The 18,963-nt window shown below is 37.0% G+C and overlaps 1 protein-coding gene across 1 annotated transcript in view; it reads left to right on the top strand.

The window, feature by feature from the left end:
- Positions 1 to 1,903: 1,903 nt before the first annotated feature.
- LOC122334439 (serine/threonine-protein kinase PAK 6) overlaps positions 1,904 to 18,963 on the top strand; it is a 26,350-nt gene continuing 9,290 nt past the window's right edge. The window contains exons 1-3 of the mRNA XM_043232351.1: positions 1,904 to 2,258; positions 15,110 to 15,335; positions 17,841 to 18,398. Of these exons, the coding sequence (XP_043088286.1) occupies positions 15,132 to 15,335; positions 17,841 to 18,398 (762 nt within the window). The 5' untranslated portion in view covers positions 1,904 to 2,258; positions 15,110 to 15,131. The remainder of the gene's footprint in view (positions 2,259 to 15,109; positions 15,336 to 17,840; positions 18,399 to 18,963) is intronic.

Genomic DNA, 18,963 nt, shown 5'->3' with positions numbered 1-18,963 from the left:
TGTAAGAGCAAGAATGCTGTTTTAGTTTAATAAACCTGTAATTAAGTCCCTGGCCTTCTTTACTAATTCACTTAACATTACTATACAACATCTGCATTGCTGTAATAATTAAAAAAAACAACGATCACGATATTGTCAGAACGGCAGAGCGCTTGATTTGCGAATAAATGCATGCATTGTGAGGTCAGGCTGATATTTTCGGTGAACGAGGATCATCAGCTCTATTAATACGCTAAAGACAGAACACAAAAGCCCAGCGGGTGTCATTGTGTCCGAATGGACTTAAATTGTCCCGCCTAACAAAAGCTCTGAAAGGACAAAAGCATCCGAGCGAATCCTACAGACCCGATCAATGTGTTCATAAGGGATTGTTGCAGCAGTTTTAGATTTGATCTGATGTATTGACGTTTCCTCGCGTGCTTGCAGACGAGAGCCGCTCATAATGAGCTCCGGCGGCATCTGCTTTGCACTTTATTACCAATTGAGATGCAAACGTCTCTTAAATTCAAATGTGTGGTGGTTGTAAATGAACACTTTAAAGCTATTGATTGTCATCGGTGGGTGTATTGTCAGGGGCTTGATCTGACTCCGCCATGAACCAGACAAACTCTTTATTTGTTTTTGTTTTTTTTATTTGAAATTAATTTTGTAGGGAGTTAAAAGTACAGAAGTATTGAAAGAAAAAAAAAAAAAATATATATATATATATATATATATATATATATATATATTTTAAAAATAATATATAAATAAAACACACACATATATATATATATATAAAATTATTTTTAATAATACAATATCAATTACTATATAACAAATCATAAAAATACAAAATATATAAAGTATATTTTTTAAATAATATATATATAAATAAAATATATGTATATATAATAAATATATATATATATATATATAATTAATATTTAATAATACAATATCAAAACAACAAATCATAAAAATATTTAAAAAAAAATATATATATATATATATATATATATATATATATAAATATATATATATATATATATATATATATATATATATATATATATATATATATATATATATATATATATATAAATAATTAATTTTTATTAATACAATATCAATTAATATACAACAAATCCAAATAAATTTCATATAAAAATACAAAAATATTAAACACAGGCTACTCCAGAGCACAACACAAATAAAAAATGTAATTAAAAAACAATCTGTACCTTTAATCACATTTAACTTACTGTTTATTTTAAATTACGATTATTGAATTAGACCTGATATCTCAAACGGAAGTCATGTTTGCTGACGTAAATATCAGGTCGTGGCGTCACCGGCGTGTGCTGACCCTCATTAGAATCTCATTAATTATTCATGAGCCGAAAGCTGATTTGCCGTCGAGGGCAGACTTTAAACGTGCAAATATGAAGAAAATCAAAGTAAACGTAAAAACAGAGCGGGCTGTACACGATCCGACCAATAAAACACCACGCTGCTGTTCATGGAAGTAAATATTTAGTCTTCGACTCATAGCCCTTATTATAATCTCATTAATTATTCAAGAGCGGATTCCGACAAGTCGATATAACGTTAATTTATTAGCTTTTTTTTTTTTTTAATGATTTATTTAAGTAAAAGCAAAAACAAAAACAGAGCAGGCTTCAAGGCATCCCTCCTAATTCCACCGAGCACGCGTGATGTTGAGGATTAAACCGGCGACTTCTGGTGTTGTGCTGTTTCTACCGGATGCTGTGTTTACCGACTAAATATTTGATGATTCAGCTTCTGGCCCGTGCTGACCCTCGTCGTCTCGTGAATTATGCACGAGCTGACCGCTTGATCGGCGCGCGACACCTCCTCTCTACCTGCCGTCTCGAATCACGCGCTCACGTGGAAACGCTTCACCACGGCGACAGAGGGGGCGTGAACCGTCTCCTAGGCAACGCTGCCACACACACACACGCACGCACGCACGCACGCAGGCAGAGAGAGAGAGAGAGAGAGGGAGAGAGGGAGAGAAGGAGGCAGGCTGCTCTCATTTCCTCTAGATGTGGATTGTACCTTGTTTTCTCCATGGCATCATCGCGGCACCGGTAGCAAGGGATGCTGGGAGATCAGATGCGCGCTTTGGAGCATCATCTCTCTGAGATGGTAGAAATGCATCGGACTCTCTCTGCAGTGGGAGGCTGATAGGAGGCTGATACAGCGCCACAAAGCCTTCTCAGAGGCTCTTAGATCCCCCATCACACAACGGCAAGGTAAGAACAACGGCGTATTTCGGCATCGGCGGTGATACCGCGCGCGCCGCTTTGTGTCGCGAGATAGCGCGCAGCAGCGCAAAGCCCAGACGACGACCGCGCCGAGGAGGAAGCGCTTTTAGCCTCGCGCAACCCCAGAGAGCAAGGATGAGAATACACCCGGGGCGTCGTTTAAAGGCTCCTCAGATCCGCGCGCTCAAAGTCGACCTTTCAAAAAATGGCAGGAACTTACAAAATGGATCCCGCGATGGAGCCGATGCGTTAAAGTTCCTTCGGCGTGCTGCAGGACGTTCGAGGCACCTTCTGGAGAACGTCTAGATGTTCTCCAAAGGGCTATCTGAGGAAGCCCGAATGGAGCGAAGCGAGGAGTCAGGCATGCTTGAAAATGAAGGGGACCTTTTCGGTTCTGTAAAGAACCTTTCGCTGAACAGTTGATAAAAGGACCGCTTTAATCTTTAAATAATAGTAATAATAAACAATTAAAGGCTTTTCCTTGGCGTCCATGCTTGAGGAACTTTTAAAATCAATGCAACCCTTCCTGTGCATAAAATGTTCTTTATTTGTATATATATACTGTATATATATATACTGTATATATATATATATATATATATATATATATATATATATATATATATATATATTATTTAAAAGCAGCTGATCACTGAAAGGTTCTTTAGGAAACCAGAAACGCTTCTCCTGTGGCATCAACTTTTAAAAACTTCATTTTGAAGGGTACAAGTGTACATTTTTGATCATCTAAAGAACGATTTTCCACTTTAAAGAACCTCTTGTCTGATGTTCTTGGTTCTCAAGGAACCATCGGTGCCAATGGAGAACCTTCATAATCAAAAGTGCAGAAGAACCATTCCAATGAACCGCCTCTTCTTCTCTTTATGGAGATCCGTGGTTCCATCAGCTGGACCTTTCCGTTGCGTCAAAAGGTTCTTCGTATCGTAAAAGGTTCTAAAGTGTCCCTTTTCGGGGGAACCAATAATACCGTGAAAGCCCTCATTTGCAGCATTTGTTTTAAAAGGCTCAATCCCGTGAAGAACGTTCAACAACGTGTTTGTGGAATGAGAAGCTTTGGTGGAGCCTCAGCAAACGGAGAACCTTTATTTTCCGGGGCTCATATAAAGAGCAGCTGTGATCTAGTCTAGTTCCTCGTGGGCCGCTCGCCGCTGTCAGGCCGCGTTTGTTCCCGCTCCGGCTCGAGCGGTCATGTGAACTGATTTTATTAGACAGCGAGCTTCACAAACGCCGGGGAACGTCCCGATGCCTGCTGCAGTGCTTTCAGATGTTCCTCGCCGAGACGAGAGTGTTCTCAGCGTTTAAGACGAGCGGCGGTGAGGCGGGGGAACCTCCGATCCAGACCGTCGTTGCGGCGTGTTTTAGTGATTCGCTTCGAGTTTAACTTTAGGCCAGTTTTCGTGTTGTTGCACGTCACAACCGGGTCAGGATTCAGATCGCTGTCATACTGTTAGGTCTCTTTAATAAATGCCCAGATATTTGAGGTCAAATGGAGATTTTTCACTTATATTCTGCCATTTTACCAACATATTAAATTCAACAATCAGAAATCACAGAATTCAGTATGAAGTCATTAAAAATGAAGCTGCTCCAAATTTGTTTTTATTTTAAGTTGTTAATGTAGTACGTTTTTATTAATGTTTTTGCATTAATATACTTTTTTTCGTACTTTTTTGTTTTGGCAAAATAATTGCTTTGTAATTATTCTAGTTTTTTTTACATAGCATACATAGTTTTATTTAATCGTTTATTTAGTTGAGCTAAACTAAAATGACAAAATTGTTAACGTAATATATTCTACACTATTATAGTAATATATTCATATTTTTGCATTAATATACATTTTTTCCCCACTTTTTTTACTTTTTGTTTTAGTAAAATAATTGCTTTGTAATTTTTCTATTTTTTTATACATAGTTTTATTTAATCGTTTATTTAGCTGAGCTAAACTAAAATGACAAACGCTGCCTTGAATATATATTATAGTTTTTATTAATATCTTTAATATTTTAATATTTTTGCATTCATATAAAATTGTTTTCCCCACTTTTTACTTTTTTGTTTTAGTAAAATAATTGCTTTGTAATTTTTCTTTTTTTTTTTTTACATAGTTTTATTTAATCATTTATTTAGCTGAGCTAAACTAAAATGACAAACGCCGCCTTGCCATCTATAGCGTAAATACGGTCAAATAAGTTTAAAATAAGTGCAAAAATAAGAAATGTTGCCTTGCGGTCTAGCTGAAATAAACCGTTTATAAGTTATTTTAAAAATTAAGCTGCTCCAAATTAGTTTTTATTTTAAGTTGTTAATGTAATATATTCTACACTATTAAGTTTTTATTAATATTTTTGCATTAATATACATTTTTTTGTACTTTTTTTTTTTTAGCAAAATAAATGCTTTGTAATTATTCTAGTTTTTTTTTACATAGCATACATAGTTTTATTTAATCGTTTATTTAGCTGAGCTAAACTAAAATGACAAACGCTGCCTTGAATATATATATTATAGTTTTTATTAATATTTTTTAATATTTTTGCATTAATATAAATTGTTTTCCCCACTCTTTTTACTTTTTTGTTTTAGCAAAATAATTGCTTTGCAATTTTTCTATTATTTTTTTTTTTTTTACATAGTTTTATTTAATCGTTTATTTAGCTGAGCTAAACTAAAATGACAAACGCCGCCTTGCCATCTATAGCGTAAATACGGTCAAATAAGTTTACTGTATCTCAGTGCAAACATAAGACATGTTGCCTGTGTATGAAAACAGCTGACATATTTGTAGTTTTCTCTGCAACTAGGAAAGTTCATCTGATATTTAAGAGCTTAACATTTAATATTTAAACTCTGAGCGCTTTGACACACCAGGTTTGTTGCAATCGACTTAAAACCCACGTTTAAACTATTATATATAGTCACCGAGAAGCTCTTTTCTGAGCTCTAGAGATGTTAAAGCAGAGTTGGAGTCAGCTGGAGATGTGAATGAGGACAGACGACACGCGCCTCGGCCGTTTAGGTCCGGTCATCTCATCTGAAGCCCTGCTTCACGCTCGTCTTCACCGCCGTTACGGAGACAAACGATCTGAAGCGCAATTCAGCTCGGGACCGAGTCCAAGCATCCCCCCCGAGAACGAGGCGCTAGAAAGACCAAGAGAGTCCCACCGAGGGCCGAAGATGGTCAAAATACAACAAAGAGGGCTGCTAGCCTTCGATACACTAATAAAAATCACACACGGTCCAAAAAACGAACTAAATGGCAGCGAACTTAAATACAACGACACGCACTGCTATTAAAATCGGTTCTGTACCTTTAAGAGCCGCCACGCGAAGACTGGAAGCTGGTCGCGAGCGGCTCGTGGGTTCGAGTCTCAGGGATTGTAGATGAGTGACCAGCGCTCTTCAGTACTAATACAAAGCATATATATATATAAGGTCATTCGTACGAACGCAAAACGGTACTTACACTTAACATAAAGGCCGTGTGTACGTAACTGATAGCAAAAGCATTATTATTTAAGCGAAATACTTTCAAATGCGTCACGCGAGGAGTTCTGGGGGTTTTTGACTGTAAACGACTGTAAACGATTACGGCATTTTACTGTAAAAATGACACGTCTTATTTTATGTCTTATTTTTGCCCATTTAGCCCAGGAACGCGTTCTACTCTCGCGCACAAAAACACAGCATAGCCCTATCTGCCGTCTAATAGCGTGTGGGTCACTTCTTTTTCATTTTTTTGTTGTTGTTGTTGTTTAGCAATTAAATCAAAGCCAAAATATTAAACGTTACGGATGGCAGCATCATTATATACACAGATAATGTTACTAAAATCTTTATTGCATCGTGCAGACGCCAGTGGCGATCGTTTAAAAAGAGGAGAAAAGCACTTTTTGCGTTGCTTGGCTGTAACTCAGGAAGTCTCAAAACGTCTTCTAAGCTTAGTTCTTCTTTGGTGTCTTCATAATAACCCTATCTGGTTCATTTCTAGAGATATGAGGATTTGAGTGTACGTCACAATAACATTTTGCACATTTTCGCTCATTAAAACCAAACGCGGGTCACTTTGCACGCAGTGACCTCACGGCGTGGAGCGCTTAATTCATTAACGAGCTGCGCGTTTAGTTCTCGAGTCGAGCGCAATGCATTGTGGTACAGAGCGTTACAAGCAGTAGAAATTGCGTTGTTGGAAATGAGCCATCCAGATTACACGGATAACGTCATTCGTGATCTTTCGTGAGATGCTAGCGTGCAAACAAATGCAAAAATGCATGTAGTCGTGAAAGCGATGCTCTGGCGCGTTTCTTCAGAAGAGTATCTGTATTGGTCGGCGAGAGCGGAGCAGGTTAAACCCACACACTCTCTCTCTTCAGTTGTCTCGTTGGAAAGCCGTATCCGTGTCGCTGGGATTTGTGCTGTCAAACACTCCTCGCCCACAAATCCCTCTCCAGCTCCAGATGAAACACTTCTCGGCTCCGCATGCGACTTCTGGTGTTCAGCACAAAAAATGGATTTCTTTTAATAAAATAAAATACTTTTTTAGATGACAGTGTTTAGGTTGCACAGTTGGTTTAAATGATAAAAAGTTATTATAAAGGTATTAAACTGATATTAAAAAGGAAGTTACCTTTTTTTAGAAGGAACGTTTCATTTACATTTATGATCACTTATCAGATATATATATATATATATATATATATATATATATATATATATATATATATATATATATATATATATGTATATATATATATATATATATATATATATATATATATATATATATATATATATATATTAATGTAAATACTTTGCATGATATTCTTTTCTTCATACTGATTTCAAAAGATTTTCAAAATGTTTTTTAATTTTTTTTAACATCAAAAATATTTTTGGATTTTATTATGCTATCACGCTTTTTTTTTTGCATTAGCAGTTTTTTTTTTAAAGTCATAATTTTAATTTTGGGTTATTTTTTAACTGCAGTTTAATTGAGATGAAAAAGCATGTTTTTAGAGAATACACTCCCTATGTACTATCTATGTATATATATATATATGGGCTAAAGTGGAAAAACAATAACAATAAGTGCTTAAAATACTGCTAAAGATTATTACTGAATAATGTAGTGCAATTTAGTTTTTATTTTTCTGAGCCAGAAATACTTTAGCGATAAGTAAATAACCATCTTTTCGGGCGTATTTGCAACAAAAACCTATTTACGACACGTTAAACAAATAATCGATTAAATGCAATATATTTCTTCTTCTTTTATATGTTTTTACATGTTACACTGAATTGCAATGCAACATTATTTCAACTACATTTTGACATTTTGGTCTCCAAAGGCCTTAAAAGTAGACCGTTTGCGTGCATTTAATGGGCTTTCTATGGAAATAAAATCCCGTTGTGAGGATTTCTTGTAGATATAGTTATTTGGAGATGCGCTCGTTCTGCAGTGAAGTCGGAGAGCGACAGTTATAGAAAGCAAAAATGACTCGCAAGCCTGCGGTGCGATAAAAATAAAGCCGTAAATCTCACCGTCTGCTAATTCAGATCTCCTGTTCGGGTGGTTTGGACACGAGTGATACGGCGAGATTCATCAATGAGAGACAGATGGTGGCTGCACAAAGCTTTAATAAATGCATTACAGCGCTTACTCTTCCAGTCTGTTGTAATGAGATAGTAAAAGTGATACGATTAATAAACCACGGCAGCATATGTTTGTCCAACTAATGTAACCAAAAAAGTTATGCGCAATGCAACTCGGCGATATTTTGGGTCGCAATGACTTCGGTTTTAATTATATGATGTTTCAGATATGCATGCATTGAACAGAAATCAGCATAAAGGATATTTACGATCTTAAAGCACGCGTAAGAGGATTTGCATTCATGCATTTGGCAGACACTTTGGTTTTCACTGCGTTTAAGCCGTACGTTATGTCAGCCGGAGCGTTGACCTTGCTGCGCGCTCCGGAGAGGACTCTGGTGAACGGACCCCACTGCAGGCACCGGCGCAGGCCGAGACGTTCAGCATCGCCAGCACGTGACGGTTTTCCTCTGTTGACAAATACAAAGAGAGGATTAGCTCGTGTGTCTCACCCCTGCGGTGGGAAAAAAAAAAACTCGCACAATTACTGCAGAAATGCTGAGCGCTCGTCCGGAATCGGCTCGGTGAAGAGACGTGTGTGTTCTGTTAGGAGGACCGGACTGAGCACTGCTCACCGAAATTAATACAACACTCAAATCCACGAGAAACGGCGCAAACGCACAGAATCTTCCTTGTCTTTGTATCCTTTCACACAGACACACACACACACACACACCCACACATACCCACACACACACACACACACACACACACACACACACACACACACACACACACACACACACACACACACACATACACACACACACACATACACACACACACACACACACACACACACACACACACACACCCACACACATACATACACGCACACACACACACACACACACACACACACACACACACCCACACACACACACACACACACACACACACACACACACACACACACACACACACACACACACACACACACACACACACACACACACACACACACACACACACACACACACACACACACACACACACACACACACACACACACACACACACACACACACACACACACACACACACACACACACACACACACACACACACACACACACACACACACACACACACACACACACACACACACACACACACACACACACTACACACACACACACACACACACACACACACACACACACACTGTACTATTCATTAGCATCTTCTGCAATTCAATTTACAGTTTGCCTGTAATTTTACATTTTTCTGGTTATGCTTATATCTAAGCTATTTTATATGACTTTATATGTTACATATTTCCATATTATCTGGCGTATATCATATATTAATAAATAAATTTTTTTTATATGTTAAATAATTAGCATTACAATTACCAGTATATTTTATACAATAAAATATAATAGAAAATAATTGTTGTTCATTTAGTTTTGCTCATATATATATATATATATATATATATATATATATATATATATATATATATATATATATATATATATATAATATTTAATTTAATCAGTTATTTCTGATATTAAAAAAATAAAATGTACAATGTACATGTACAATTATGATAATTTATATGATCATATATATAAATATATATGAATATCCTATTTTTAAATATTGAATTTTTAAAACATATATACTGTATGTATGTTTATATTTACAATATTTACATAAATATATTCTGTACGTATATATATATATATATACACACACACACAAATTATCTTCTGTATATGATATTTTGTGTGTAAAATATTTTATCTCTAAGTGCAATCCTTAAATTATTACGCAGTAATAATGAACAGCTAGAATTTCTTTTTAATGTAAATACATTTTTCATTTAGCGAAAATATGCTGCTTTATGGGAGATATTTTATATATATCTGATATGTGTTGAAATGTGTAAAAATAACAAGATTGCGACCCTCATATATCTGATATGGAGCACAAAAAGTCCCCGTAGTTCGGTGCATCAGTCTGTCATCACAGAAAGCTGAACATCAGCATGACTATGAGTGTTATCTCAATGATAATGGATTATATTACCTGAGGGCAACACAAATGGGCTTCAGATGGAGACTTGTGGGGCAAGCAGAGGGTTTTTACGCTGTCCTGAACGACATGCACTCCGATGCTTCCCAGGCAAGAATAAAAACCTGAAAAAGGACTTTGAAGTCCTTTTTTAAAAGGAAAAGTTCCCCCCAAAATTTGTTGTGGTGTTGCTTTTGTCTTTTTTTTCAGAAAACGCGCTCACCTCCAGGCTCTCCAGAATTTGTAAGAGTTTGTTTCTCGATCGGATTCGGAGAGATGCGTAGTCACTGCGGTGAATGGGTGCCGTCAGTCTGATAAAAGCGTCGCAATAATCCACAGCACTCCGGTCCATCGGTTAACATCTGGACGTGACGGAAGATGAAACCAATCCAGACGTTTTTACTCTACAAAACGTTTCCTCTGGTGAAAAAGTATAGAGCTGTTCTGTCTTGTAAACTGTGCAGATGTCTCTCCTGATTTCACCGGAGGAAACTTTAATATAGACTTGTATTTAAACATCTCAACGCTGGATTAGTTTGATCGTCTGTCTCCTCCGGACGTTCCCCGATGGATGTGGATTATTCCGACGTTTTTATCAGACTCTCCTTCCGACGGCACCCATTCGCACCCATAGCCGAGTCAGCGACACCTTCCTCCAAACCTGCCTCTTTCTCAGCGTTTTTATTGTTATTGTTGGCCGAACTCTTCCTTTAAAGAAGCGTGTGCTGTTAAGAGTATTACAGACGTATTATTTCGTTCTCAACACCCGTAACCTCCAGGTCAGCTCCGTTTCAAACACCGTCATCCTATCAAATCTGGATCGAAACGCTGTGACAGTGAAAACGGATTAGTCTTTTTGAAAGCCGATATCGCTGCTTTAGCCGCACTGTTTGTAATGGATTATGATCCGCGCGGGATGAAGTCCCGGACGATATTAAGACAGATCAACAAACGCTTTCCCTTAGATTAGCGGATGAAACAAAATCCGGTTTACAATAAACACGTGCTAAATCTCGTTACAGTCGGGTGCGGGAAAGTTTCGAAGCCTAGCGTGCGCCGTTTAGATGCTTTCCATCGGACGAGGTTCGGAAACGATCCTCGATTTCGCCAGATCTCCTCTGTTAAGCGCTCTGTTTTCTCAGTGCCCTCTTTGTTGTAAGGATGCGTCTGATAGATGAAGTCCTCGGATTCAGTAACACACACAGATCAATATTCACCCCGAGTCCTCGCGCAAACACAAACAGATAGTCTCGCTGTCTAGAGAGGCGCTTCTCCTCAAGGACGATCGCTTCAGTCCGGTTTGTGATGGACTGTATGACTCTTATTCATGAATGCACGCCGCTGGAAAGCGTGTCACTGATTAGGCAATGAATAGTCAATGTCAGATCAAAAGGAGACGCATCTGAAATATCTTTAGCGTTATAGAAATAATTGAGGCTTTAAAGCTAAGCGAATGGAACGGACAAACTGATTCATTTAGTGAGTCATTTATGCTGGCACTACTCTGACCGATTCAAACTCAAGCTTGATTCACAAGCAAAAACCAGATAACGCTCGCGAATCATTTGATTTAGATGGGAATTTGAGATCGAGCAGGTTCTTGAATCATTCTGGGCTTCGAGTCATTTGACTTAGATCTGGCAGGTTCGCAAACTGATTCGTACTGAAACTTGAATCAAGACTTTGAAGCAAGAATCGCAAATCATTTGATTTAGATGGTAACTTTGCACCGAGCAGGTTTGCGAATCACTCTGCGAACTGAATTCGAATTTTAGATCGATGGGAACTTTGGATGAAGCAGGTTCGCGAATCATTCTGCGAAATGACTTTAAATTTTAAAGTGCAGATTGTGAATCATTTGATTGAGATCTGAACTTTGGATAGAGCAGGTTCGGGAATCAGTCTGCAAATGAATCGGGGATAGAGCAGGTTCATGAATCAGTCTGCAAACTGAATCTGGGCTTCGAATAATTCAACTTAGATTGGAACTATGAATCGAGCAGGTTTGCGATTCATTCTGTGAACAGACTTTAAAGCACAGATTGTGAATCAGTTTATTTATAGCCAAGCTACAGGTCGAGCGGGTTCGCGAATCATTCTGCAAATTGAATCTGGACGCAGAATCATTTGATTTAGTTCTGAACTTTGGATCTGGCAGGTCCGCGAAGTCTGAAGCCAGGATCTTTTTTTTTTTTAATTATTGAACAGTCTTCTTCAGACGAATCACAAAAACTGCAGTTCACTTCAATATCGAATTTACATTTCTTAAGAAAGCTCTTAGTAGGGTAACTTTTGTGAATCAATCTGGCAGGTTCGCGAACTGATTCGTTCTGAAAATTGAATCAGGACTTTATAGCGAAGATCGCACATCATTTGATTTAGATGGGAACTTTGGATGAAGCAGGTTCGTGAATCATTCTGCGAAATGACTTTAAATTTTAAAGCGCAGATTGTGAATCATTTGATTTAGATCTAAATTTCGGATCGAGCAGGTTCGCGAATCAGTATGCAAACTCTGAATCATTTGAATCTGCACTTTGAATCATTTGATTTAGATCTGAACTTCAGATCGAGCAGGTTCACGATTCATTCTGTGAATTCATTTCGAAGCGTGGGTTGCAAATTATTTGTACAGTCATTGTTCGATGAATACGCTGAAATATAAAGCTCTCTTTATGAACAATGAGTACGTCAGCTGCGCCATAACTGCAAATAAAGACTTTACATGACATGAAACTGTGTCCTAATGTGAAAATGCCAGGGATTTTCCTGACAAAATCAGAAAACTCATATTATGTCATCATGCTTTTCTTGTGTTAGCTTAAATAACCCAACTGCTGTTGGATCTATTTTTGCAAGTAAACCAGGCCCAGAAACACCACGCCAGTCTCTTCCCCTTCAGAAAGATTAAGACTTCTGCTGCTTGAAGATAACATATCTACAGATATCATAAGAGGGGAATCTTTTGAGATAGGATAAGAGTTTGTAACTTTCAGGACTCGTGAGTCCTAATTGGAATTAAACTCAAATTATAATTCACATTTATTTTATTACAGTTTATTTAAGCAATGAAAATATAATATGAATCATTTGAAGGCTACATTATGCACCGTAAAACATTTTTTGTCGCAATTTTTAAATGAATGTATTAGAGAAATAAAATAAGGAAAAAATACATTAATTATTGAATCAGGAAAGTTTTGCGTAATAAAATTAGCTTAAATCTGCTTTTAAATAAATACGTGGATGATCTAATATTTATTTTTAATAAATAAATAACTTGTTATAAAATCATACAATGTAATTTAAAAGTATATTATGATGTAATTAAGTAAATATAAACATATATTTATATGTATATTTATTATAAAATTTATAATAAAAATTATCCTCTGCAAAAATGTGTTTTTTTTTTGCAAATTTGCTCATTATTAGAGAAATAAAATGAGAAAAAGATACGTAGAGCTATTGAATAATTGAAAAGAAAAGAAAAACGTGTTTAATGTTTTAAATAAATATATGGAGGATGTACTTATTTTTTAAATTGAGTTATAAAGTGATAAAATAATTAATATAATAATATAATTAAATAAATAAATATAAACATGAAGCATATATGATTATATATATATTATGATTGTCAAAATTAATACCAATTTCTGAGTTGTACAGCATTTCTACAGACTCATTTAAGTCATTTGAAGATAGATTCATTACCTGATGTAAACTAGAAAAAAACGTTATAAAATCCACAAGGTCAGTCAGCGTCCTTGTCTTTCAGGACGCTCAGCAGCGAGCCGACGATGACATGAAAGGATGTTTTTCTGAGGGTTATTAGCAGTCCTTCACTGTGACGGGAGGTCAGCTGCTTTCTCAGTCTTTTATCAAGTTAATGCACTTTGAACCCAAAGGCAGGAGCCAGAGGCCTTCGGCGTTCCCCGTCTGTCATTTAAAGGGCAGGGAGAATGAGTAAGCCCTAATTGAGCAGATATACTTCATTTCACATCCGTCCGGCAGCGATGCTCTCATCACGTACGGGAGGAAGATGTGCATGTCAGAGAGCGTGTTAGAAATGCTGACAGTGAATCAGATGCGTCTGTGTTGGGTTTTGCTATTTTAAGAACAAAGATGACTTGATTTTTCTTTTGCTTTGAGGCAATGCAACACTGAGAGTGCAACTCCGCAACAAAAGGACCAAAATAGACACGTTTAAACACTGTTTTAACACCGTAACCATTCATTTTTTCAGCTCTAACCCGGTAGCTTTGGACTCACACGCTTATAAAATGACCATTTTAATTGAAAATAACTCACTTTTCACGTTTTTTACAGGTCTTTTTTTATATTACGGCAGTACCAGTCCTCTGAGATGCAGTTATAGTTTTTATTAATAGCTTGAATTATTATTATTATTATTATTATTTGTATAATTTAGTGTTTTGATACTATTATATTTTTATATAGTTTAAATTCGTTTTTTGTTTTGATGTTTTCTGTTACCATTTTAATTTTATCCATTTTATTGTATATTTTGGTGCTTTTTAGTATTATTTTTATTGACTTTTTTTATTGTTTTTTTTTTATTTCTATTTTGGTAATGTTCATTTTAGTACGTCAAGTTAAGCTAAATTAAAAAGAGAGGTGTTTATTTTTGTAAACTAGATAAAATAAGCAAAACAATAATATTTAATTTTATTTCAGCTACAAAAAATATTCAGGTAACAAATGTCTTTTTGTAAATGGTTTTATAATTAATTGACTCTAATAACGTAGCTTTGGCTTCTAAAATATCATGCATTTTACTCGTTATTAATTCATAATAACGTATTTACAATCTACACTGTGATGCATTATATTTTTTTTAGCAATAATTATAGCCAAAGCTAAACTTACAGATTCATTTTTACATAAAAAATGTTGCTCTTGTGTTTTAATGCATTGTATTTTCTATGCAAATAGGAATAGATATGCATTATATTATTATCAATGCATTAAAATACTATATATAATGCATCATTTATACATATTACTGATTAAAGTGGTTATAACATGTAATTATATTATGCATTACAAGGAAGAAGCAATGCACTGAAATGCTTTTGTAATGAATTAAATGCAAACGCTTCCATGTTTCTGTGTTTTGAAAGCTCTCCGCTGTAGTATCTGACGATGTTTCGGAAAAAGAAGAAGAAGAGGCCGGAGATCTCAGCGCCGAAGAACTTCGAGCATCGCGTTCATACGTCGTTCGATGCCAAGCGAGGGGTCTTCGTCGGTCTTCCCACGCAATGGCAGAGTTTAATAGAAAACCTCCGGAGACCCAAACCCATGGTGGACCCGTCCCGGATCACGCCGGTGGAGCTCAAACCAAAGAAGGTCTGAATCACTTTATTATTGTCAAGAATATTGTCCATATTTTTGTGTAAATTTTAAGTAAATAATGCATGCATATTGGATTTCAGTTTATTCAAATAAATATATATTATGCCGATACATATGTATATAAGTAAAAACTGCTTTGCTTAGCTACTAAAACTTTTCTATTTTTTTATCCATCATTTTATGTACTTCAATATTCTTTGTTTACAAAAAAATATATTTCCACACCCTAGTTTCTAGTAGTTTCTTAATTATTTGTGACTCAAACGTCCTGTAAAGTGAACAATTTCTTGCTTTTTTATTTTCATTTATTTTCATTTTTACATTTTTTATCGATTCACAAAAATATATGCAAAAATAAAAGAAATGTTCAAGTAAATAATATTAAATTATATTTTTAAAAATTATTTTCCAGTAAAATGTTTATTTACGTGATGCTTTTTTACTTTTTGTAGAATAACAAAAATAGAAAAAACCCTCTAATTAAAGTGCTAGGTTTTTTCTTGTAAACTGTATTCTTCTATTATAACACCTTAAGGGCTGAAATAGTATTTTCGTGCATTATTTTCCAGTAAAATGTTTATTTACAACTTTTACAAATCGATTTCAGGTAGTTCACATCTCTCAGTGTTTATGGCTCAAAATGTACTATAAACAAACAAAACAAAATTTATTTCCATTTTTATATTTTTTTCTTTTTACGTGATGCTTTTTTACCTTTTGTAGAATATCAAAAATAAAAAAACCCTATAATTAAAGTGCTAGGTTTTTTCTTGTAAATATTCTATTATAATACCTTAAGGGCTGAAATAGTATTTTCTTGCATTATTTTCAGTAAAATTTTTATTTACAACTTTTACAAATCGATTTCAGGTAGTTCACATCTCTTAGTGTTTATGGCTCAAAATGTACTATAAACAAACAAAACAAAATTTATTTCCATTTTTATATTTTTTCTTTTTACGTGATGCTTTTTTACCTTTTGTAGAATATCAAAAATAAAAAAAACCTATAATTAAAGTGCTAGGTTTTTTCTTGTAAGCTATATTTTATTATAATACCTTAAGGGCTGAAATAGTATTTTCGTGCATTATTTTCCAGTAAAATTTTTATTTATGTGATGCTTTTTTACTTTTTGGAGAATAACAAAAATAGAAAAAAACCTCAAATTAAAGTGCTAGGTCTTTTCTTGTAAACTGTATTCTTCTATTATAGCACCTTAAGGGCTGAAATAGTATTTTCTTGCATTATTTTCCAGTAAAATTTTTATTACGATTTTAGGTAGTTCACATCTCTTAGTGTTTATGGCTCAAAAGGCACCATAAACCGAAATCCACGTGGTTGCTTCTTCCGGCGTCTGTCATGCTGATTCTTGACTTGTTATGATAGTTTATTCTCAGTCCAGTTTCGGCTTCGTCCTGGCTCGGGTTTTAATCTCAGTCCCCTGAAGTTTCCGGCGTCTCTCCCCGAGGGCCGCTGCTCGAACGGCGCTCCGAAACACGTGTTTTTTTCCCCCTCCGTCACATCGGCTTCTTATCTGTCAGGGTCCCGCTGCGAACACTGATTCGGAGCGCCGAATCCTCGGAGGGCCGGGAGATTTATTACCTCACGCTGGCAATTAATAATGATGCATGCGGGCCGCCAGCGCAGCGAGAGTCAGGCGGAAAAACTGCATCTCCCAGCAAAAGAGCCGAGCTTCTCAAACGTCTGAAGATCTCTCCTGTGCGCTAACGCATGCTTGAATAGGCCCTGCTTCGTGAGAACCAACACGAGGATGCGGTTGCTAAGGTGCTCCGAGTGGTTGCTAGGGTGTCTGGTCGAGACCAGCACCTTTGGTCTCTTGTCGCTTCTCGTCTCTGCTTCTTTATTTTCTGCCTCGAGCTCATCACTTCAGTCAAAGCCACGGCGAATGAAGCGCCTGACAGCCGATGAATGCCGCCTTTCCTCAAACGCCTAAATATATATACTATATAATACGGCGCAATATATCAAAGGACGCATGCTGTTTTACAGCAGCATGTGCATGGAATCGCACATTTACTATAGAAATTAAAAACATCGATGGCTGTACTACAGATTGCATGAAATAAATTAGTTTAATGCACGGGTTTAATTATTTAGAATAATAATTAAACATGTTTATGGTTTTTGTTGGACAAAAAAGCCCATACGTGCTCATATATTTTTACTCAGAAACAGAACAATGTTTTATTATAAGCATAATGAGTAAATGTATTTGTTAATATAAGAAAAGCGACTTCCTTATGCATTATTTATTATATTGAAATTTATACATCGCCAATTTTACGCTATTAAAAATATAAAAATATTTTATGAACGCAAGAAACGTTGCTTTCCTCTTGATTTCGAGCGTTAGAAATGGGCTCAGAAACAGGAAAGCGTGATTCGGAGTTCATCCGCACCCGGGTGAATTCACGCGCTCTTTAAATAGGCGCCGCTTTCGTCCCGCATTAATCACAGCCTGCCTCTCTCCGTCCCCAGACCATCGTGCGCGGCAGCATGATCGGCCACGGAGACTACATCTCCGCCATGCTGTCAGACATGAGCCGCCTGTCCGTCACCAGCTCCAACTCCCTGCGCAAGAGCAGCCCTTCGGCCCGCAAGAGGGCGCAGTCGCTGGGGCGCCTCGGCGAGGTCAGCGAGGCCGACGCCTATCAGTACGAGGCCCTGGACGAGCCCGACCCTCCCTGGGCCGAGAAGCCGCGCAACATCCACAGCGAGAGCGGCACGCCGTACATGGGGCCGAAGAGGAGCGTGCCGCTGCAGCCCAACGGGGTCCTGCCCCGAGCGAAGTCCACCTACGAGGTCGGCTCGAGCGCTCCGCCTCCTCCTCCTCCGCCTCCGCCGCCGCCGCCGCCGTCCATCCCCGTCCCCGAGCCGCCTCTCCTGATGAGACGGGAGTTCCCCATCGTGTTCTCGCACGGACAGAGACCCATCACCTGCTTCTACAGCCCCAGCGGGCCTCACGGAGACGCCAGCCGACTGCTGGTCCATCCGCAGAACAGCCCGGGGAGACCGTACTCCTCGTACGACCTGAAGGTAACAGTCAAAACTGCTTTCTAGCGCTTTCCATTCACGTATGGGACAGCGATAGCACTTGGCCGAGATATAATGCAGAAAATCACCTTTAAAGCTGTCCAGGTGAAATCAGTTTTGTGCTTTAGGCTCTTTTTCTTGCATTTCTTTAGCATCTCGCGCTTTTGAGACGCCTTGTAGGACTTGAAGGTAACAAACGACGTCTGTCAGGCTCATTATTCTCCCACAGAATAAAAATATCCATATTCTGACTTTTTGTCCCACAATTTTGAGTAATACTGAATTTTTCCCTCCGTTTACGTCTTGCACTTATTTTTGTTCTTCTCTGAAAATCCAGCATTAAATGTCGGAAATTTATATTTCACAATTTGTATATTTCATTCTGAGCTTAAATATCGCAGTTCTGACATTTCAGTGTCGTTTTCATTTTTTTGGTTTTAGATTTTGACTTTTTTTTTTGCAATCTCGCAATTCTCTTTTTCTTCTCAATTTTTTTCCCCCTGTTTTTTTTCTGCAGAATTTTTGAGAATTTTTTCGAGTTAAAAAAGTTGCCCGTTCAGCAAAAAAA

This window comes from Puntigrus tetrazona, unplaced genomic scaffold (genome assembly GCF_018831695.1).
Source record: "Puntigrus tetrazona isolate hp1 unplaced genomic scaffold, ASM1883169v1 S000000528, whole genome shotgun sequence".
NCBI lineage: Eukaryota > Metazoa > Chordata > Actinopteri > Cypriniformes > Cyprinidae > Puntigrus > Puntigrus tetrazona.
This window is presented reverse-complemented; position numbering and strand designations above follow the sequence as displayed.